At 51.7% G+C, this 23,864-nt stretch overlaps 1 protein-coding gene and 1 long non-coding RNA gene across 5 annotated transcripts in view; one reads left to right on the forward strand and one right to left on the reverse strand.

Moving 5' to 3' along the window:
* The window catches only part of RXRG (retinoid X receptor gamma), a 44,679-nt gene that overhangs the window by 20,240 nt on the left and 575 nt on the right, over nt 1–23,864 (reverse strand). Inside the window, exons 1-2 of one of the 4 annotated variants that reach the window (XM_086694476.1) lie at nt 9,333–9,366; nt 6,444–6,691 (exon numbers count right to left, since the gene is read on the reverse strand). In XM_086694476.1, coding sequence (XP_086550602.1) covers nt 6,444–6,691; nt 9,333–9,351 — 267 coding nt within the window. In that variant the 5' untranslated portion in view covers nt 9,352–9,366. Of the gene's footprint in view, nt 1–2,972; nt 3,220–6,443; nt 6,692–9,332; nt 9,367–23,864 lie in introns of those variants that run through there. The other 3 variants (XM_086694477.1, XM_086694478.1, XM_086694479.1) reach the window with 3 other exon arrangements.
* Nucleotides 2,461–3,838, forward strand: LOC147572451 (uncharacterized). The gene is made up of 2 exons (XR_015246337.1): nt 2,461–2,580; nt 3,517–3,838. It is a non-coding gene; the product is annotated as an uncharacterized LOC147572451 (long non-coding RNA).

The raw sequence follows: 23,864 nt of genomic DNA on the forward strand, positions 1-23,864 counted from the left end.
CGCTAGCCCCACCCACCGTAGAAAGCTCCCACGCTGCTCGCTGCTCTCCTAATCCTTGCAGCAGCCCTATGAGGTCGTTCTATTTTCCAGATGAGGGAAGTTAGGCCTTAGAGCGGTTTATTCATGTGTTTGTTCAGAAATACCGTGGGGATACCGAAAGGAGGAGGATGTAGTACCGCCTCAAGGCCATTTGACAAGATTAAAAGTCAGTTGGGATGGTTTAGGAAGGAAAGACCCCAAACAACGGAGATTTGGGAACGCTTCCTGAAGGTGGTGGCATTGGAGCTAGGCCTTGGCCGCCTTTAAAAGTGGGTCAGGTTTGGACGGGCCCCTCACGGGCTAAAGGCTCTGAGAGCAAAGGCCTGGGGGAAGCCCAGGGGTTCCTGTGGGCTGCAGGGGTGGGAGGCAAGGCCGAGGGCTGGGCTGTGACAGAGGCCTGAGGCCTGACCGCCCAGCTAAGGAGAGTGGATCTAATCTTGAGAAGCAATTAAGAGCAGCCACGGGAGGTTCTGGGCTGAGGAATCCCGCTCTCAAAACTCCGCCTCGGGGAGATAAATGGGGGGGCAGTTCGAGGAAAGCCTGGAGGAGAGAGACACAGGGGGTGTCAAGGCCTCCCGGGGAGACGCGGAGCCTCCCCAGGCTAACAGGCCAGAGCTCCAGCGCTGGGCTCCCAGACCAGTCCTTTACCACAAGGTCTGTCTTGCTGCGGCAGGAGACTCTGAGTCTCTGAGCCTCCTGGCCCACCTCCTTGGTGGGGAGCCCTCTGTCTCCCAGCTGGGAGCCGGCCACCCCCCCCCACCTTTCTCTTCCTGGGTCATGGGGGCGGGGGGGTGGGCAGGTGGCAGAAGGGAGGGGTTGGGACAGAAGGGCTGATACCCACTGGCCTCTTCGCTGGCTCGGGGTTTGTGTGGGCTCCGAGCGAGGGCAGACGGGCTAGAAGGCACCCGCCAGAGCGCAAACCCATTAGCTGCCTGGCCCCCCGAGTCCCCCGCCTGGCTGTCTGGTTCCATTAGAAGCAGCCCCGCGGAAGTGAGCACTTTTCAGAGCGGGGGTTCACCAGGCAGCTGGCTGCTCCCCGAGAACAGGGTGGAAACACACTTGACTGGCCTGGCTTCCATTTGCAGACTCAGCCAGGGACCAAATGCTTCCTGGATGCCCCGGAGCCATCACGGAACATCAGCTCCCACATTTCTGAGCTGCTTTCAGCCAAAATTATCCCACTAAACGCAGAGACGTGGCCGGCCTGCCAGGCCACAGGCAGGCACTCTTTTTCCAGGGAGCGGACTGTATACGGGGCGCTGCTTTAATCTAGAAGAGGGCCTTGTCATGAGGAGTAAGGAGCCTGCGCCTTCTACAGGGGGGAGAGGAGCCCTGGGTTTGGTGGGGACCAGCCCCCTCCTCACTGCGTGATCTTGACCAGGTCACTGCGTCAGAGACCCTTTGCCTCATCTACAGATTAGATCGGTGGGTTTTCCAACTCAGAGTGTGCATGGCGGGGCAGCGGGGAAGGTGAACAAGAAGGCTTCAGATCTCCTGCTCCTAGTTCACCCACACCTGTTTGTAACATGCACATTAGGGGGCACCTGGGGGGCTCAGTCGGTTCAGTAGCGATCGGCTCAGGTCATGATCTCACAGTTTGTGAGTTTGAGCCCCGCATCAGGCTTTGCACTGACAGTGCGGAGCCTGCTTGGGATTCTCTCTCTCTTTCTCTCTCCTCTCTCTGCCCCTCCCCCATTCATGCTTTCTCTCTCTCAAAATAAATAAATAAACTTTAAAAAAAATTTTTTTAAAAGAAAGAAAACGTACACATTAACCTTCCAAACATGCTTTCTCTTGGAGACAAGACTTCATGGCTTAATTTTTTTTAATCATTAAACAAGACGGCCTTTAAGGTCTGTTTCAACTCCAACATTCATAATTTTTATTATTTGAGTATTCTCTATAAAAATCTGAAAGGAAAGTACTACCTGAGCAGGAATTATCAGGGACAGAACCCAGGTCCAGCAGCAGGGTTCAGGAGGGGAGAAAGAGGTAGGGGCCTTCCAAGAACTTTCAGGGCTTGTTTCCAAGTGCAGGCAACAGATCTCTCTCTCTCTCTCTCTCTCTCTCTCTCTCTCTCTCTCACACACACACACACACACACACACACACACACACACACACAGAGTCAGGAAAATGTGGCCTTGATCATTTTGTCTGAAAGCTGCATAAGTATCTTCCCAACCACATATTTGGTGTTTCTGGAAATTGCTCCCTCAACTTAAATACTCCCCGGAGCAGAGACTGACTCTTTTTCTTTTTCTTTTTCTTTTTTTAAGTTTTATTTATTTAAGTAATCTTTACACTCCACGTGGGGCTCAAACTCACAACCCAGAGATCAAGAGTCACACGCTCTGCTGACTGAGCCAGCCAGGCGCCCCACAGCAGAGACGGATCCTTATAATTTTTTTTTTTTTTTTTTTTTTTACTTCCAGGGCCTGGTTCAATGAATGCTTATTGAAATTAACTTTTCTAGAACCTCTCAGCAAGAGAATACCCTGGGATCAAAGATCCCATAGGGGTAGAATGTAAATCACTGAGGTGCATATCACCTAGGTATAATAATAATAATTATAATGATAATAATAATAATAATAATAATAATAATAATAATGATGCCACCTTACTGCCACCAGAGAGCACTTAAGAAGTGACTTTATAAATCATAGCTCCTTTAATGTTCATAAAGCATGTTACCCTGAAAGAGAAAAGGAAACTGAGGACAGACATAAGCTTAAGTGGTTTGCGAAAGGTTACACGGTCCCCGTGTCCAGAGTATCTGTTCAGTTCTCTTTACTCCTCACGAATGAAAGTCCCACAAGAGCAGAAAGACTTAGTCAAGCACCGGAACGACAGGGCAGGGAACAGGAGACAGGGCCCTGCTGCTCCCACACCAGAGCACCCCCTCCCCTCCCCCCGCAAACTGCACTTACCCTAGACCCAGGTCACAGGAGGAGCACGCTTCCCGTGCGGGTCCTGCTCAGACCCATCCTGGGCGAGGAAGGCAGGATGCATAGACAGTCTATCCAGGTGGTTCAGAGTCCAACTCACCGCAGCTAACACCGAGGGTCCTAGATGTCCTGTGTCATCTGGTTAATTAGGCGAAACGTGTCTGGAGCCCGAGGCCACGACGCCGTTCAGTGTCCCGGGGCCGCTGAGCTCCCCCAGAGCTTGGCAAGCTTAATATAGCTCCCGGAGTGAAACTTGGCCTCGGCCTCTGCACACAGCCCAGTTGGCCAGGACCGAAGCTTTCAGCTGACCTTTCAACCCCAATCCCTCTGTACAGACATACGGTCCAGGAATAGCGAGCGTCCCTGCCACTCACACGGCTGTGAAGCCGAACGTGTCGGCTAGGTTTGGCTCAATCAGACCGGAGCCTGGTTGCTAAAAGCAGCCTTGAAGGATGGGGCCTTGCCCACTCCCCACCCACAGGCCCTGTCACTGTCTGTCACCTCACCCTGCCTCACTTCTTCGCAGATAGAACGATTGCTATGTGAAACCACCTCGCTCGCTTGTTTCGTCTCCGTCTCACCTGCTGCGGTCTAACTGCCGTGAACGTGAAGACATTAGCCACCTTGCTCCGCGCTTTTCCCCAGAACCTACGAGAGCATCAAGTACCGCCAGACGCAAAGTCGGTCCCCGTGAGTAGTTAAGTGAAGGACCACGAACGCCCCAGCAAGACTTTCCTTGCAGCCCGGAGCCTCAACGTGTCCTTCTGTCTCTTGCCTACTGGCTATGACCTGCCTTCCTGGGGTCCGTTCACAAGGAAGAGCGTGAATAAACCAACCTCATCAGGGTCTCACGTTCTGAAGGCTACGTGTCACCAGCGCTGCTGGCATAAATACCTGCCCTTCCCCCGGCCGTCTGGACCCCGCTCCTCTCGTGGAACACACACCTGGGAAGGTCCGGAGTCCTTGGCTTCTGCTCCTTCAGTTCTGCTCTTAGCCTACCATAGCCCACAAGACACTGCCTTGCAATTTGCCCACATGACGTGCCACGTCCGCAAGAGACACCTTAGGAGCACTGATTAGTCATCTTTCATTTTTTTCAAGTTTGATTTATTTATTTTGAGACAGAGAGTGAGTGAGTGAGCAGAGGAGGGGCAGCCCCCATGTGGGGCTCGCACTCAAGAATCGCGAGACGGTTGGGGCGCCTGGGTGGCTCAGTCAGTGAAGCGTCCGACCTCGGCTCGGGTCATGCTCTCGTGGTTCGTGAGTTCGAGCCCCGCGTCAAGCTCTGTGCTGACAGCTCAGAGCCTGGAGCCTGCTGCGGATTCTGTGTCTCCCTCTATCTCTGACCCTCCCCTGCTCATGCTCTGTCGCTCTCTGTCTCAAAAATAAATAAAACGTTTTTAAAAATTTAAAAAGAAAAAAAAAAAAAAAAGAACCGCGAGATGGTGACCTGAGCTGAAATCAAGAGTCGGACACTTAACCAACTGGGCCACCCAGGTGCCCGGATTACTCATCTTTTAATCCTTGGTGGCCAACGGAAGATCTTGGGGTCACGGATTGAGTCAGCACAGACCACAGCAGCAGGTGAATGCAGCATCATGAACACACAGCGGGGGTCACGACACCTGGGCTTGAACCCATGCTCTGCTGCTGACTGGCTGGGAGATGCTGGATGTGTCACTTGAGCTCACTGAGTCCTGTTACTTCATTTGTGGGATGAGGGCTTAGACAGAATTCGTGGTTCTCAGCTGGGCTTTTACCAGCTCCACAAGGGCCAAGATCTGGGATAGGGGAGAAATGTACACTCTGAAGAAGATCCTATAGGTGAAACCATCAGATGACAAGTCGGGGTGAAAAGGGCCAGCCAGATGTGACCCACAGGAGTACTTTGCTTGGCCTGTGCAAGCTTCATGTCTTTGAATTGCAACGGCTTCAAGGGAAGGGGGCAGCTCCCTGCAGACCCCACCAGCCCCGCTGATCTATGTGCACCTGGCCCTGGCTCCCACACTCAAAGACCCCCAAGGTATTCCACAGATTCTCAAATCCCTGAATCGAGAGCCTTCTGGAGCCGTTACTGGCTCTAGAGTTCTGTGACTCCACACAGCTTTGCTTTCAGACCCTGAGCACATGAAGCCTCTTGAAAGGGATGGTCTGGGGATAGTCTCTGAAGTTCTCCCTGCGGTAGAAAGACTGACACAACGGGAGTCCTGCCTCTTCTCCCAAACTATTTATCCCAAGGAAGCTTCAGGACCTACTAATTCTGCCTCTAGATGTGCTGGCGTTTGGGGCAAGATGGCACCAGCCCCAAACTGAGATACCCATAAGTGGAGCACATGGTGGATGGGATTATTGCTCCTAATTCTTCACATCCTTTGCACTGTGTACCTCCTGCTAAAATAGTCACAGCCTATTTCCCTGCCCCACAATGTTGGAGTCAGCCATGTAGTTTTCTCAGGCCGAGGGGATACCAGAGGGCATGATGCGAGCAGACACTCCACCTTACCTTTCTGGTTTGGTTTTGGCTTTGTGCTCCCGTGAGACACCACGAGAAAAGCATGCCCCAAGTAGCTCCTTCAGCCTGGGACATGAGGAGCAGACTTGTACCCAGCCTGCAGCCTAGCCCAGCTCGCCTACCACCTGAAACAGAGCCATCCCAGCCAACATAAATTTGTGAGTGAGGAACACACACACACACACACAAAATGTGTGTGTTTGTGCACCATGATAACTTGAGGACTGTTTGTTACACAGCATCACTGCAGCAACAGCTGACCACTACAAGAAGGGAAGGTTGCCGACCTCACTGCGACACTACTAGAAGGAAGGAGAGGCGACTGGCCATGCTACAGCAGCGTCTACTATGCACACACCCCCTCTCCTCTGTTGTAGCAGAAGCACTAGGAATTGGGTGAGGCTTCCTTCCTTCCTGAGTTTCCAGTCTTTTCCTCTATCTCAGAGACAACAGGTACATAACACAGTCTGCCATGTTCTGGATTGATCCGTGTGTCATCCCCACCTATTCGTCTCTCAACTATAAGCTCCTAGAGAGCAAAGACCATGTCCTGAGCGTTTCACGTCCACCATGGCATGTAAGAGAGCACCAGGCACTTCAGTGACTTGATAAGTACTCATTAGATTGAGAAGAACAGATGGGGTCCATCCCAAGGATAACAAACAGCCCTCAGAAATGGTGAGATCAGTGCCAGGGTTGAACCATTAAGCCACAGGGGTGACCTCTGAGCCACCGTCTCCTCCATCACGAGGCGTCATCAGTTCTCGGGGGCTCCCCCGCCTGAGGACACCCTTAAAGAAGGTCCGGCAGGAGACACGTCTGCAGAGACGACCCAGAAAGTACACAGGAGGCACCCACCGAGTGCTGGCCCGGCTCCAGGAGCGGCACGGGTGACACCATACAGGGTGGCTGGAAAGTCCCACGGGAGGACGGGCACCTACCTGAGAGCTGGGCGGGGCAACCAGATTGATTCCCGCAGGTGCAGCCAGTGCTCCTGAGGGTGGGCCCATGGCAGAGGCGATGACTCTATATGGAGAGCCCAGGGCATTGAGGGGCGTCCCCACTGCGCTCAGAGTCCGTGGGGCACTCACGGGGGTGTCCGTGTAGTTGGGGTGGCTGTCCATTGGCTTCCCTGTGGACAAGGCTGTCAATGGGCTCATAGACGTGGAGCTGGAGTGGCCGGGGGAGCCTGGAAAGAGAAGAGCAAAGGTGATGGGAGACTGGGGAGCACAGAGGTGGCCCCTGTGAGGACAGAGACCACCCCCAGCTTGTTTCCCGTGCCCTTCCCCGCCTTCCAGCCCCACTGCATATCTGTGAACCCCAGGCGCTCACACCCCCACTGAGCGCGTAGAATAAAGGCAAATGAAGAAGAGAGAGGGAGAGGGCCTTCCCTAGGACAGAACACCCATCCACGTTTTACTTCTCTGCTGCCCGCCTGGAATCTACCTCGGCCCGTGTCACATCAACAGCCGGAGCCACAAAGGGCGCAGCGCACGAGCCCCCAGGCCTCGGCCAGCCAGCCAGGGAAGGTGAGTCGACTCCAAACCCCCCACGTGGAGGGAAGGTGAGCAGGTGCCCAGGCCGTTTCCGAAGTCTCGGCATCACACGCCTGGTGCTCTGAGAGTCGGCGCAGGGCTGAGCCTGCCGGTCAGGAGACATCACTCACGCACGTGCGGTGAACGTTGACTGAGGTACAGGTACTATGCCAGGTGCTGGGGTTTCAGAGCCCGGGAGAACCCCGTCCCTGCCATCAGGGGTCACGTTCCGCCATGACAACGGGGCAGCAGACGCTGTTGTCACTCCCTCAACTGCCCTTATCTTTCGCAGCTTTGTGCCTACAGAGTCCTTGCCCTGCCTGTCTCTACCGCACGGGGCTTTGTCAGCCCTCAGGGAAGAAGACGCAGGATGGCCGTGCGTGGCTTGATGGCCACAGGAGCCCAGGAAGGCAAGGGCGTACAGGCCTGCCCAGACCCTTTCTACCTCGAGGCCCAGGGAGCTGCAGTCCCAGGTGTCCACGGAACAGCCCCTGGGCATGTGGTTGTCTGGTACCATTTTTCCCAGGCTGACCTGACTCTAAGCTCCCTTAGGGTCAGTCCCAGCTCAAGATGACAGACAAGGAGGGTGCCCCACTGTCATCCGAGGCGCCCAGCACGGAACACGCTCTCCCTAAGAGAGGAGCTCTACACCTCAGGATCTGAGCAGCAAAGAAGAGACTGGAAAAATGATAGGGCAGCCCACCCGTGTCATAGAGCTACTTCCTTGTGTGGTCTCTTGAGTACTTACTACGTGCAGGATGCTCTAAGTCTTGGGAGATATCAGGGACCACTAAGGGAAGTGTTAGGAGCAAGATACGTGGGGCGGGGGGGGGGGACATGCCCCCTTTGAATGCTGGGGGCAGCAAAGCACGTCAGAAGTGCACCTGGAGAACTATTCTTTTTTTATTATTGAGATATCATTGACACGCAACATTGTATTCGTTTCAGGGGCAAAACCGAATGATTCGGTATTTGTTTATACTGCAAAATGATCACCCTAATAAGACTAGTTAACATCCGTCACCACACACAGTTGGAAATGGTTTTTCTTGTTTTTTTTTTTTTTTTTAATGTTTTATTTGTTTTTGAGAGACAGAGATGAGCGCGAGCAGAGGGAGACGCAGAAGAGGAAACAGGCTCCGGGCTCCAGGCTCCGCGCCGAGCCCGACGCGGGGCTCGAACCCACGAACCGCGAGATCACGATCTGAGCTGAAGTCAGACACTCAACCGACTGAGCCGCCCTGAATGGTTTTTCTTTTTTTCTTGTGATGAGAACTTTTAGATCTACTCCCAGCAACTTTCAAATATACGGTACAGTACTATTAACTATAGTCGCCGTGCTGGACGTCACATCCCAAGAACTTACTTATTTTATGACTAGAAGTTTGTACCTTTTCACTCCCTTCACCCATTTCTCCCGCCCCTATCCCTACCTCTGGCAACCACCAATCTGATCTCTGGTGCTATGAGTTCAGTGTGTTTTCATTATTATTATTAGATTCCACATAAGTGAGATCATACAGGATCTGGCTTCCTCTGTCCGACTTACCTCACTTGGGCGTAGTCCCCCAAGGTCCGTCCGTGTTGTCACAGATGACAAGAGTTCACTCTTTCTGATGGCAGAATAATACTCCATCACATATACAACTTTTATGCGCTCATGGATGACACCTAGGTTACTTCCACCTCTTGGGGATTGTAAATAATGCTGCGGTGAACATGGGGGTCGATACACTTCCTTGAGCTCATGTTTTCTCTGTGCAAAGACTCTTAAACATAAATATTCCACTGGAAAAAATGTCAGCCTAGAGTTTCTCTTGAGCTTCTGCTAACACGCCTAAGGTCTCTCTGGAGGGAGAACAGCCAGTCCCACGTCCAAGGAAGCTCTGACCCTCCTGTCATCCTACCCGGGGAGTCTCCATCGGGGACAAATGTCTCATTAACAGATAAATCCCAATCACCCTGTTCTAAGTAGCACAGCTGATGGGGGCGGGGGGGTGCCTGGGCAGCCCAGTTGGTTAAGCATCCAGCTTCCACTCAGGTCATGATCTCACCGTTCATGAGTTCGAGCCCCGCGTCGGGCTCTGCACTGACAGCTCGGAGCCTGGAGCCCACTTCGGATTCTGGGTCTCCCTCTCTCTCTGCCCCTCTTCTGCTCCCACTCTGTCTCTCTCTCTCTCCTCAAAAATAAATAAACATTAAAAAAAATTAAGTAGCACGGCTGAGGATGAATCACATTCCAGGGGTCCACGGAGGAGTGGCAAAGGGGTTCAAATGAACAGGTCGGACACTTACCACCTATCCTGAATAGCATTAGGCAAATTCCATGCGTTAACTCACTTCCTCCTGACGATAAGCCTGTGGGGACCATTTCAGGGGCTCAGCCTCCCCCCGCCCCCAAGCTGCTCTCTGCTCCAGGATGATTTGCTCTCCTCTCCATTTCCATGACGTTCTTATTCCTCCTTCAAGGTCTAAGTCAAGTGTCCCCTCCTCCAGGAAGACTTCGCTGGTGTTCCCGGACTCGTCTGATGCCCTTTTCTGTTTTCTCATAATAGCCTGTGTTTACTCCTATCCTAGCACTGATTCCACTGTGTCGCCATATTTGTTTATTGCCCTGGCTTTTCCACTCAACCGAGAGAAGGGGAGAAGTGTCCATTTTCGCGTCCCCACCCCTAGCATGGCACCTGGCGCTACCCGGGGGGATAAGCGACAGAGCCTAGATTCGAACTGTTGGTCTGAAACCCACGCTGCCTCCGGTCTGTGTTGGCAAGGACAGCAAGGATGACTGGGAGAGCCACCGTATCGCAAAGTGCAAGATGACTCAATTACGAAGTGATCTCAAGCTGCAAGTTTATCTGAAGGAGAGGGAGAAAAGGGCAGCTTCCAAGAACTCAAGCCGGAAAAACCAAAAATCTTCCCAGATGGCCACTGATCGGAAAGAACAATTTTAGACTCTTCTGAGGCCCAGGAAGGCTGTGACATTCACAGAGGCCAACGTATATCTTGAGCCTGTTACTAAGATAACATGTGACAGGTGAGTTGGAAGCCAGCCTGTCTTGACGGGCCAGGAGCCCTGCTCTCCACTGGGACAGCGGCCGTCCGACCCCCTGGCCGTTCCCTTCCGGCTTCGGCTTCAGACCAAAGGACCCCGCAACTCTCCTTTTTACTCTGCTTGCGTGGGTCCCAGAGAGTCTGTGCCTTGTCACTTCTGCACCCCGACAGCAGGCCCAGAGCCGTGGGACAGACAGGAACACCACTTAGCTTCACACCCGCATCAACCCAAGAGCTCCCGAGGTGTGCCGCCTGTAACGCGGTGGTGAGGGACACCTTCGGGGGTATTTTAAGTGGGTGTGGGTGTCACAAAATATTAAGAGTTTAAGAATTACTTTTACTGTTTCCTTCTATTTATAGCAGGTGACTGGGCTTCTATTTTTGTACAAGATTGCCTTTCTAAAAATAGCTATTTAAGTTTTCAAAAAGAGAGTGAACTGACCTAGGACAAAGGATACTCGGTCCGGAGAAGATCACGGGAAGAGTGTGCAGAGGGAATGACGGGTAAGGGAAACACTGACCTGCACAAAAAATACAGAAAACGTGGACTTTGGGGAACTCACAAGTTGTTCCAGGAATAAAAGGAGATGAGCTGAGAGCGATTGAAATTAAAAGTATATTGCTTTTGGGGCGCCTGGGTGGCTCAGTCGGTTAAGCGGCCAACTTCGGCTCAGGTCATGATCTCGCAGTCCGTGAGTTTGAGCCCCACGTCGGGCTCTATGCAGACAGCTCAGAGCCTGGAGCCTGTTTCAGATTCTGTGTCTCCCTCTCTCTGACCCTCCCCTGTTCATGCTCTGTCTCTCCCTGTCTCAAAAATAAATAAAATAAAAAGTTTAAAAAAATTTTTTTAAAAAGTATATTGCTTTTATTGTTAATAATAATAATATTAGGACAATCGGAATATACCATGATACTCTGAATGGTGTGTGGCTGGGACGCCTGGGGGGCTCAGTCGGGTAAGCATCCAGCTTCGGCTCAGGTCACAATCTCATGGTTTGTGGGTTCAAGCCCCATGTCGGTCTCTGTGCCGACAGCTCGGAGCCCGGAGCCTGTTCCGGATTCTGTGTCTCCCTCCCTCTCTGCCCCTCCCCCACTCATGCTCTGTCTCTGTCTCTCAAAAATAAATAATCATTGAAAAAAATTAAAAAAAAAAAAAAGAATGGCGCATGGCTGAGACAGAATGAAATAGAGTTAAAGCTTGGTTTGCAACGGCCTTAAATATGGCGTGTTTCTGCTGAGTCAGTGACCCAGAAGAGGTGGGCTATTTTAAAGCTACATTTAACAAAAAAGAAATTCGCCCAGCATCGGGCCCCAGGCTGCCAGCCTGACGGCACAGAGCCTGCTTGGGATTCTCTCTCTCTCTCTCTCTCTCTCTTTCTCTCTCTCTCTCTCTCTCTCTCTCAGAATAAAACAAATAAACTTAAAAAATTTTTTTCAATAAAATTCACAAAGACAGATACATCTTACGCAATCCCATCTTGGCTCTTTGCCTCTCCCATGACCCAGTGGCTCTTAGACATGAATAGCTTTGTTTTTAGAAGAGGTGGAAAGAGGGGCGCCTGGGTGGCTCAGTCAGTTAAGCATCCGACTTCAGCTCAGGTCATGATCTCGCGGTTCACAGGTTTGAGCCCCGTGTCGGGTTCTGTGGTGACAGCTCCGAGCCTGGAGCCTGCTTGGGATTCTGTGTCTCCCTCTCTCTCTGCCCCTCGCCTGTTGATGCTCTGTCTCTCCCTCTCAAAAATGAACATTCATTTTTTTTTTTTTTTTGAAAAAGATAAAGAAGCAGAGAGAAAGCCTCTAATGACGAAGTGTTTCCCAATGGAAAATTAACCCGTTCTCACAGACAGACACCAGAGCATAGCTGTTGATGGCACTTTTACCGGCTTCCCTCCCTCTCTTTCCGTTTTCTCATAGCCACAGGGGAGCCACAGCCAAAAGGTACTAGACGGTTTCCAGAAACCTGGTTTCTCGTCCAGATCCAAAGTCACGGTTTCCTCTAGTGTCTCCCTCTTGCCCCTTCAGCCCCTTCAGCCCCGTCCGCCCTGGCCCCCGCCCCCCCCCCAAAGCCCTGCTTGCTTCCTGACCCTACACCCTCCTAATCTTCTTTAGCCACAGCCAGATTGTGCCCGCTGCCCGATGCTGGGGAAATGCACAAACCCTCTACTCCGCAGAGTTGATTCTCTTTGCTCCGGCAATGACTTTTTAAAATAAAATCTCACTCATCTGACGGGAAAGGGCTAGTGCGTTTTCCCAGGAAATTCTGTTCTCTGTTGGCCAGACACTTAAGAAAAATCTTTCATATTTCTGGGCCTCATTCTGCCCAGGGGTCTCCAAGACCCCTCCCAGCCCTGCTCCACGCACATGGGCGGTAGGAGACGGCCCACGGGCATCTCAAAGACAAAGCGTGGGTCCCAGTGATCTGACATGGTCTGGGTCTGGACCACTTTCCCAGGGGCCCCTGCTTTGGCAACTGGACAGCGTTAGACCTTCAGTCTGAGATGCTGAGTGTCACCAGCAATCAAAGCTGTTCGGGGCACATACGCTGAAGTGGGTGTGTGCCTCGCGGCACGACGGCGTCCGGAATGCAGCCCGTGCACGATATAAGACTCCAAAGCCAAAAAGTCCTAGGCCAGATTGAAGGCTGCACCTCTGTCCAGTCCCATAAACTTGAGCAAGGAAGCTGACCTCTCTGGACCGCAGTTTTCTCACCCGAAACGGGGGCACACATGCCTACCTCATCGGACTGCGGACAGCACCTGGGAGTACGGCCCCTGGGGTAGCAGGTGCAATAATTCACCATCCAGTAGATACTGTGAGGGAGGGCTGTGTCTGGCTCGAGGGCCATTATAGAAGATTATGTACGTGGAGGGCTTAGCCCAAGCCAGGCCAACAGTTAATGCTCTATTAAGGATGGTCCTTGCCATACGCTGGTGAGGACATACCAGTTGTTTACAATATCGAATTTTCTGGATTGGCTAGTAAATAGCCACTGCTCTGAGCCCAGAGCACCCCTGTCCCCCCGGCCACTCCACCCTTCCCCCAGCATCCCCCAGATCACCCCGTAATCGAGCCTGGCACAAACAGGTCCTCCACATGACCTCCAATCTGACTGTCTGCTGCCCTACTGGATGTTACACACTTTTCATTTCTATCCCTTGCTGCTAACGACTGCCATTGTGGTGCCCAGCACTGTGCCTGGAACACAGCAGACGCTCAAAACATACTAGACAACGGGATGGGATTGGCGTTGGGATAATTTTTTGTTAGTGAGTAGAACTATATAGAGTCCATCAATAGAAATTCCTTGCATAGGGGCGCCTGGATGGCTCAGTTGGCTAAGCGACTGACTCTTGATTTTGGCTCAGGTTATGCTCTCACGATTCCTGAGATCAAGCCCCGTGTAAGGTTCTGTGCTGACAGCACAGAACCTGCTTGGGATTCCCTCTCTCCTCCTTCTCTAACTCTCCCCCCCCCTCAAAATAAATACATAAAATTAAAAAAAGAAATTACTTGCATAAGAAATCTACGTCCCTGGTGTTTACCAAACGTAAAATCTCTGAGTAAGGAATTGCACGTGTGTGTTGGGGGGAACAGGGGGGCCTTTGAGAAAGAGAAGTCCCGGGGACCCAGAAGGGCAGAATTCTTAGCAAGGTGAGGAAGTTGCTTAGCAACTCATCCTCAGCCAATGAAAGGAAAATGTCAAGCATGCGTCTTTCTGATTGGCCAGACAAGGGAGCGAATGGCTTGGTGTTTCCACCCCTTTGCTGCCGGCCCACTAACAAGCCTCTGCCGGATGGAATGAAAAGTTGTAATGAATCACTGGCACTGGTTAATACACACCCACAGGGAAGGGGACGGAGGTGAAGATGTGCTATTTCTGAGAGTCAGGACTCTCCATTTGAAATCAAAGGAGCATGGCAGGGCCCAGGCCCGTGTAACTCCCTCCCACTGGGTCGCAAGGGACCACGCACACCCAAGCCCGGCGCCTTGTCTCTAGAGGAGGGACACGGTGCACGAGCCCCAGGATCGCAGACCGGTCAGACAGCCGGCTCATTCTTCCCAGCCTAAGGGAAACTTACTCACACATCCTTTCCCCTCTTGGCTCCTAACACACAGGCAGGCTGCTGAACGAGGTGGGCAGAGGCCTGCTACCGAGGCCACTTTAACGGACACTTTAATCACCACCTCCTTCGATGACTAACAGACAAACAACAACAACAGATCATATTCATTGAGCACGTGCCACAAGCCAGACATGATTCTCAACACGTTACTATATGGACGCATTGCATACCTACAAGCCCTGTTAAGGTTGGGATGATTCTTCCTACTGGACAAAGGCAAAAGCTAGGAGACAGATTAAATACAACGCCCGAGGGAATGGGACTAGGAAGTTAGACAAGCGGCACCTGAACGGATGAACGGAGAAGGGAAAGCAGGGGATCTGCAGCCCCACCACGTGTCCCCTGCTCCGCAAGTCCCCCAACCAGCTGTACAGACAGCTCTCCCCGCCCTCCCCACCCCGACTTGAGGCCTCACTCTAGACTTTGACTTTGATCCTGGCACTTTTTTTTTTTTTAATTAAAGATTTTATTTTTTTTAAGTAACCTCAACACCCAACGTGAGGCTCGAACTCACAACCCCGGGATCAAGAGTCACATGCTCCACCAATCGAGCCAACCAGGAGCCCCCTGACACTGGCACATTCTAAGATACTCGCCATCCTGACTCTGGCCCCTCATGGCTCCAAGCTGGCCAGGGCTCCCTTCAGCAGGGCCCCAGCTCGGCCTGACCTTTTCTCCTCCCTTCTTCGGTAGAAGGGGTGCTCAATGCCACCGAGCTGGTACACATTTCTGACATTTGAGTCATGATCAGCGTGTTCAAAAGCACCTGCACGTAAACCTCAGCCCTTCACAGCCACCCTGACACTGGGCAGAAAGGTGTTTTACAGGCACAGAGCTCTACATTTTAGCAGGTGCCAACCCCAAGGTGGGAGACACTGAACTCCTAGGGAATGAAGAGCAGAAGCAGAAGGCACATCTTTCGAGGAGAAGCCTTCTCTGCTACCGAAGCATTTTCTGGGTTTCTCAACGGGGGAAAACAAGGGAACGTGATAGAAGTGGAGAGTGTGTGTGAGAAGGGGCTCAGCGCCCTGGCCGCAATGTGAGGACCCAAAGACCAGGGGCTGATCCCTCGCCTGCCCTCCACCCTCCCATCTTTCAGAGCCTCCTAGGACAGCTCCTCACGCTTCCTGCTGTCCCTGAAGGGGGGCTCCTGGCTGTTGGTGGGGGGAGAGGGGGAAAGGGGTTGCTTCCTCTGGTGCTTGGGGGAGGGGGAGGGGGAGGGCCCTGTGATATCCCTTCTTCCCTCTCCCTCCCCTCCGCTCCTTTCCCGCGGCCCCCCCCTCCCCGCCTTCTGCCCCATCTCCCCTAAAATCCGCAGAGATGGAGGTAGTGAAAAGCAGGCAAAGACCGATCATCAGCCTCATTATTACCAGCATTATATATAATTATAGCAAAACCTTACTCATTTTGATCAATTGAGAGAAAAAAATCAGTCTCAGTTCGTGACAAGTTGGCAGATTACTTTTAAATTACAATTTTCTTACTTCCAAGTAACACACGGGAAGAGTTTGTATTTCGAGTCCCACAAGTTAATGGTTATGAAGTGGAGATTTTATAAAATCTGCTTTAAAAAGGCTTTTGTAATTAACACCCCGTTAATATGCTAATGATGCTCCTTTAGGCTTTTTAAATTGCTTGAAAACAGATGTAACTTAAATGCGGCAACATTGCTACCACCTTATTTGCCCCACAAACCCTTCTTTGTTTTTTATTTATTTACTTTTTTTTTTTTTTTTTTTTTTTTTTTTTTTTTGGTGAATGAGCAAATAGAAACTAGTTCATACCAGGACCAATTTAATCACCTTTCCAAATTAATTGGGTCATAAATTAATAAGGCAATATTGTTTGGGCTCAGAAACCAGACTTTCAGGACTCAAAGAACCACCGCATTTTAGAGAGAAGAGACAATGATCCCTGAGAGGTTGCCCAACTCGCTCAAGGCTGAAACACTGGGTCTTCTGACTGCCAGGTTCAAGGTCATTCCCTGTACCAGGTACCATCTTGCACTCATTAACTGTGTACTACTTATTTCCACGTCAGTTATTGGCTCGGGCAGTCAAAAATATATTCGTTGAGTGCCTACTATGTGCCAGACCCCAGGCGAGGCGCTACGGATACAGTGGTCCCTCCTGGGGCCCACTGCTTATTTCGTGTAAGCTTCAAACGGACTCAGAGTAGTCGCTAAGGCAGAAATCATCCCCATTCTACAGATTTAGAAAAACACGTTCAGAATGATAAAGTGACCTTTTCAAGCGCGTGTTGTGAATCATTAAAGACCTAGAATGTGAGTTTGGTCTAGCACAATTTCTGCCAACTTTTCTGCATGTAACTAATGGCATTTTGCTTGCATCCCACCTTTCCCACTCAGGACCAAGTTATGAACCTTGATGGTGCAGGTGGAGATCATGCTGTCTCTAACTCCTAAGAGGGACCTGGGGATCCCGGAGCAGGCGCTCCGCTAACAAGGAACACGGCCTGTCCCTTTAAACCAGTCCCACATACTGGTTCACAGCGCACCACTTTGGTCCACCAGGACACTGCCATGAGTGGTTCAGGCATTTGCTGAGGGCGTCACCCCTTGTTCCTAAAATCCTTGAACATCAATTTACTCCACCTCCAGCTCTCGAACCCACTCCCTGTTTCTTTCTCTCTGGACTTCTTTTTCAGATATGCTCTCCCTGATCTCTAAATATGGATGGACTTCTAAAGACTGCAGTCTTCTTGGGGCACCTGGGTGGCTCAGTCGGTTAAGATCCGACTTCAGCTCAGGTCATGATCTTACGGTTTGTGGCTTTAAGCCCCGCGTCAGGCTCTGTGCTGACAGCTCAGAGCCTGGAGCCTCCTTCGGATTCTGTGTCTCCCTCTCTCTCTGCCTCTCCCCCACTCATGCTCTCTCCCTCTCTCTCTCGCTCAAAAAGAAATAAACATCTCTCCCTCTCTCAAAAATAAATAAACATTAAAAAAATTCTTTTAAAAGACTGCAGTCATCTTAAAATATAGTGAATAACATCCCTGGTGCAATGTGGTCATTCATATCAATGTTATCATAGCATCATTTGTTCTCAGGTACTAAATACCTAAATTCCTTGGACCCATCCACTGAACCCCAGTCCCAAGAAACATGTCGAGAAATAATTCATCTCCAAACGTATGCAGACTTCAGAGCTTGTAACTAGTTTATCGTTCCTTCAGGACAGGAGATGAATTCTAGCTCTCCTCATCCGGCAAACCCTTGCACAAGCCAGATACTCAGCCAGTGTGCACTGAACAAGGGACTGGCATTCCCAGAACAGTCTACAATATTCTCTCCCTGATGATGAACTCTAACCTTTGCTCTGCTCCCCTCATCGCTGGGACTGAGCAAACACAGGTACCTTGAGCCCCAAACACTCCAAGAGACTGCTTCTCCACGACACTAATGACCAGCAAAGGAGGGACAAAGGAGATGCTGAGTCACAGAAATGAAACTCAGGCAAACCAGCCCGGAAGAAACATCCTGACATACGTGTTAAGCACTTTCCTGGCCACTCCTCTGACTTCTTCTAAACGCTTTCTGAATTAAAGATCACAAGCTTTTCCATTTTTTTTTTAAGTTCAGATGCTGAATTCTGAAACGCCATCAAGAATTTGAGCTTGATTTCGAACCTAGAAACTTCCTGTCTCCCTTCCCCTCTCTCAGTCACAGCGTCTGATAAAGGCAGCAGGGCAGGCCAGGTTGTCTGATGACTCATCAGAGTCACTGGCCTGGGGCCAGGGTCTCCTGAAGACTGGAGGGGCTGGAGGTCCCCCGTCAGGGCTCTCTTCCTGCCAGATCTCAGAGCGCTTGCCCTAGAACGATTTGCTAAAACAGAACTTTTGGTAACAGGCACAGAATCCACGTACTTTGCTTTGTCAGCACCTCGTGGTTGTGCCTTCTGATGCTTTCAGAACAGGCACACCTCCCCGAAGAAAAAGCAACGTACTTTAGAACTACAGTGTCCAAATTTTCTGAAATGGAAAAGGGGACCTTTTACCAGGTGTCCACGACTTGTCCAGGCTTTATTTTATTAACCCCTTGCACTGCAGACAGTTAACACTGACCCTACGTGGTGAGTAGTACTGAGTTATTTTACCAAGGGGCGGGAGGGCTCTCTGTGGCTTCCCCGTCCCCCCACTTTCCTGCCACCCCAGGTGGCCCCCAGGGGGCTCAGCGGAACCCAGTCTGAAGACCACAAGAAGCTTCCTGGGGAAGCCACACCTGCTTCCCCAAGCGTCCTCACCTGTGACTAAGGGGCCGCCCTCATGACCCACAGGCCTCTCTGTCTAGCTCTGAGGATGGCACTCTGTGGCAGGGAGGCTGGGGGAAGGGCTGTTCAGAGCTGACGATCGCAACCACTGCAAACCGGAGAACATTCAGAAATGGTAATAACACTTCTCCAGAAGGATCCCCTAGGGGTCAGCAAACATCCTGAGACACAGCACATCCCTGTGCCTTAGTTTATGCGACTTTAATTATGGCTGCTCTCCCACACAACCCCCCACAGGAGCAGCAAAGACCCAAAGGTTTAGAATCTGGCTCTTCAGAGAACAAGTTTGCTGAATCACACCCTAGAATGTAAAACTGGGTTCCACATGTTAGAATAAAGTGGGGTCCACCTGGAACTTTCTTTTTTCTTTTTTTTCTTTCAAGGTTTATTTATTTTTGAAAGACTGAGAGAGAGAGAGTGCGCACGAGCGCAAGCAGGGGAGGAGGAGAGAGAGAGAGAGGGAGACACAGAATCCGAAGCAGGCTCCAGGCTCCGAGCTGTCAGCACAGAGCCTGACGCGGGGCTTGAACCCATGAATGGCAAGATCATGACCTGAGCCGAAGTCGGACGCTTCACCGACTGAGCCACCCAGGCGCCCCTCACCTGGAACATTTTTTGGATTTTTGTTTTCTTCGTCTCTTCACGTGCCCGGTCCCCCTGCCCCCACCCCATCATTTATTCATTGCTGCAATTATGCACGGTCCAAGAGATACATTGTGATCCCTAAGAAAGTTGTCAAGGGCAAAGAGTAAGATCTGAATACGGTAGTTGTTGTTCTCATATAGAATTCACCCATTGGTGGCAGATCTGGGACTCCCATCTCCCCACCCCACCCTCCCTCCACTCTACCCCTCCCCCACCCCCAGCAAGCGCAACACGGGGCTTGACTCCAGCAGCCCTGGCACCTGCCTGGATTTGGATCCTGGGTCCGCCCCTTATCAGCCGGCTGATCTTGAGCAGTTTCCTAAACCTCCCCGAGGCTCTACATTCCCATCCGTGAAATGGGGATGGCGATAATAGTGCCCTACCTCCAGGGATGCTTGACAATATTAAATGAGATGGTGCTTGTAATGCCCGGGGTAGGAGGGTCCGGCACATAGTAGGTGCCTAACAAACATGAGCTATTACTCTCACTCATTTCTGAAGCTCACCGAGCCAGGACCCGGATCAGTCTCCTGAGAGCCACCCAAAGCCAGGCGCCCTAGAAAATAAGCGACTGCCCTCCCTGGGTCTGTGGGTCTTCTCCTTTCAGACAAGAAGGGAAAAGAGCAGCTTCCTCTGGGAGCCTCTGGCAACCCAGCCACCCAGTCGTGGTGGCAAAGTTCTCCACAGATACAGAAGCTACATAATGAGGGGAAGGAAGAGGTGGAGAATTTAGATAACTCTTTGCACAATTTCTTTCCCCGGTTGCTATTCAGCTCTCTATCTCCTGGTAAGACTGTAAATGTTTCAGAAAATAGTTTACACTAAATACGTTCCTTCCTAAATCTCATAAACAGTTACTCCTTCCTACATAAACCCTAACCACTTACGTCCACGGTAAGGTCCCAATTAACCACCCACGCATTTGTGGAAGGGAAAAATATGTTCTGGCGCACGCATCCGTGCACGCACACTCACACACACACACACACACACACACATCCTCTTATTGCCCCCCCCCCCCAAACATACACATAGGCGTGTGCACACCCGTCCGCCCAACTCACCCCCCTCCTCTATGGCTACTCTTGGGTAAGAAGCCAGTGTTCTACACAAAGGGTCAGGGCCAGCTGGGCGGGACTCTTGCAAATCAGCCGGCCTCCAGGAGAAGCACCAGTTAATACTCCAGAGGTCCCCCGCTCCTGAGTGACTGCTGAGCTATCCCGGGTTCTTATTCCTCAACGGCCAGGGCCTGTGTCTGCAACCACTGGGCAGTGCCGAGGCTGGACTGGGCTCCTCACCCCAGCAAGGGGGTGCTGTGCCCCATAACTTCCCGGAGCGAGTCCGTGGCCCGTGAGGGGCAGCTCAGCAGAGCAAGGATTCTGGAGCCAGACCACCTGGGTTCAAATCCCTTGGCAGAGGGGGCGCCTGCGTGGCTCAGTCGGTGAAGCCTCCGACTCCGGCTCAGGTCATGATCTCGCCGTTCCCGAGTTCGAGCCCCTCGTCGGACTCTGTGCTGACAGCTCGGAGCCTGGAGCCTGCTTCGGATTCTGTGTCTCCCTCCCCAGCAGCCCCTCCTCCCTTCCCCCACTCGCTGTCTCTAGCTCTCAAAAATAAATAAACATTAAATCCCTGGCAGGGCTATTTTCTAGCTACAAGACCTTCAGCAAGCTTACTGCGCCGTGCAATGCCTCAGTTTCCTCGTCTGTAATGGGAGTATGATAATCATGATGGCTGCTCAGAAGGTTGTCGTGAGGACTGAACAAGCAGAGAGAGTGCAAAAGCTTACAAGGGTAGGTGGCCCTCAGTAAGAGCCACAGCCAGCGTGCTTGGTAACTGAAATGCAAGCCTCCCCCCCGCCCCCCATCTCCTTGTCACCCCGAGGACTACCGCACAATTGGATGAGGGAATTACAGGCTTTGTTTTGCCATCTTCTTAGAGGCAGCGACCGTCCCATCCAGGCAAACAGATCTCTTACTGAACAGCTGGCCCTCATCACAGGGCAGGGCAGGGAGCAGGGATGCTGGTACCTCTGTGAGGTCACAGCAGCCCAGGTAGTCGCCACCCTTCGGCCGGCTTGACCAGTCCCTTGTTCGCTGAGGGGCTGATGATCTCACATCTGGTGAGCATGGCCCCAGATGTCAACCCTCGTGCTGTTTCCCAAGGGTGACTTTGGGTCCCCAGAGAGCCTCACGCAAATCGCAGCAGCCGCCTGTGGTCCCATTTGCTCACACATGAAAAGGCAGGGGGTGTGCCAAATCACTGCATGTGTACAGGGTGGCTCTCCGTGTTGAGGGTGCAGGTGACAGCCACCGCAGTCCTCAGTTTCCCCCGTTCCTGGGGGGTGGGGGGGGGTCTCCCTCACCACGGGCAAGTTCTCAGACAGACCTCCCCGGAGCGGGGGCTGAGCTTCCGCTCAGCGTTTTAGCAGCCTCTCCACGGGCGCGTGCAAACAAAACGGAAAACATCAACAGAACTAAACAAAATAACTCTTCTCCTCCCTCAGGAACGAGGAAAAGTCACATCAGAGGGAGACAGGTCCGCAACCCGATTGCCCTCTTCCCTCCCACGCCCCCCATTACCGCATCCTATCAACCTCCACGGCTGCACTCTTGTGTTTCCTTTTATCTGAAACCTACTTACGCTCAATGAGCTCCCACCACGGTGAGAATCTGAACCTGCAAAGTGTGTGGGTCCTTGCGGTTTTAATTTTATTTGCCCAGATTCCTAATTCATTATTCGACAGGAATGTTTGATCTTTAAGTGAGCTTGTATGTGACTACCTTGAGCAAAATGCAGGGGATGAAAATAATAATTTTTATTAAGTACCAAATACATAGACAACACTTTATGACTGCTTTGTCAAGCGTGAGCACATTTAATTCTCCAGACAATACTCGGAGGCTGGGCTGATCAACTCCATTTTAGTGATGAAGGCACTGAGGCTCAGAGAGGTTCAATATCTTGTGTAACATCACACAGCGAGTAAGTGAACCAAGTTCAGCTCTCTCTCTCTCTCTCTCTCTCTCTCTCTCTCGTGCCTTTTTTTTTTTTTTTTTTTTTTACTATATCAGATTGAAGGAGTATTAGTGTAAGTCTGAGTCAGGGCTTTTGTCTCCCATTCAATCCCACATAACCTTAGACTGTTCCCTGCCTTTTGGAGACCTCAGTTTCCACCTTGTAAAATGAGAGGTCTCAGAGGCTTTCTCCAGGTTCCTTAGGAAGGCTACCATTCCAAGATTCCAGCGGGCAGCCCCTGTTGAAGTTGGGGATAGACCCTCTTTCTCCAGCCTTTCTCTTAGCTCACTCCCTAGACCTTTCCACCTTCCACCCTGTCATTCACTCCCACCGTCTCAGTGGCTTTCATGAAGCCATGACCTCACAGACCTCGGGGCGCCCGAGAATCTCACAGACAAGCACCGAATTCAGAGGGAAAAGGAAAAAGTGTTTCTCAGCCGTGAATGGGACCAAGATGGGAGCTGAGAAGGCTCTTCACACCCAGGACCCAACTATAAACCGGAGATCAGATGTCCCGGCCGCAGCCTTGGCCACCACTCTGACTGGGTCATATCACAAGATTGGCCCCAATAAGTTAAACATCACCTCTTCCAGGAACATCTCCATGGCCCCCCACCCCGTGCGTCCCAGCAACAGCTTCCTCCTGCCTCCAAAAGAGCACACAGCACGAAATATTATAATGTGCCTGTGTGACAAGCCTACCGTGTCTCCTTCGCATCTGTCTTCCTAGAGCCTAATACCATGCTTGGATCACAGAAACTACCCCCAGACACCCTGAATGAAGGAGCAAGCCCCCTGGCTCGGGCGCCGCCCGGGCAGGGACCCCGTCCACCTTGCAATGCCCCTCCATGCCTCACAGAGGGTTCTGCCCAGCAATGTAGGCAAGCTTTACTCCCTAGCCCTCAGATGACTTGCCCGTCTGTCCACACAGGGGGGTCGGGAGAGCAGGGACTCTTCAGTTCTCAAGACCTAACAAGAATTTCTGCTTTGTCCTGTCTGCCAGCATCCACAGGGCAAACACTTCTCTTCGGCTCCCGAGAACACAAGCTACATGCCACCAGCTGACAAGTGACAGGCCAGCTGGTCAGCTGGTGGTTCCATTTATTCAAAGCTGGGGCGGCTGGGCAGTTTCTGCCACTGAATCAAGGGAGCCTCGGGACTCCCGTGAAGGCAGCCCCTGTGAAGTGTGACCGAGCTGCCCTGCCTGGCTGGCAACTCGGATCTTCAGCTCCCCCCACCCCACACACACCCCCAGATCCCACCCTCAGAGTACAAGTCACAGCGGAGACCCTGGAAATGGCATTGGGGGCAGCAGCATGGAGGGGGCGCGAGGCTAGTAGCAAATCAAAAGGGAAGACCACAGAGGAAGGAGAACACAGCGGCAAATTAAAGTGCTACGTTTTCTTTGCAAAAATCCAATTACAGGGAGATCTGCTGTTCAATCACGCCCTTGTTACGAAGTATCCCAGGGACCCTTAATAGATGGGTGAAGCCTTTTGGCTCACGCTTTTCTCACAAGTTGGATAATAGGTCCATCATAGTAATTCCCTTTGACTCTTGCACTTTTCACACTGACACAAACACACCGGCCTCGAACAATGCTCTTATGCCGTCTGGGTCTCAGACAGATTCTCAAGCAGGTGGCTTAGAATATCCGCACACCCTCCCTTCGGCTCACTCATACTGCTCTGCCCAGATCCTCACCT

The sequence above is a fragment of the Puma concolor genome, chromosome E4, assembly GCF_028749965.1.
Source record: "Puma concolor isolate L17-30 chromosome E4, mPumCon1.1.hap2, whole genome shotgun sequence".
In the NCBI taxonomy this organism is placed as follows: domain Eukaryota; kingdom Metazoa; phylum Chordata; class Mammalia; order Carnivora; family Felidae; genus Puma; species Puma concolor.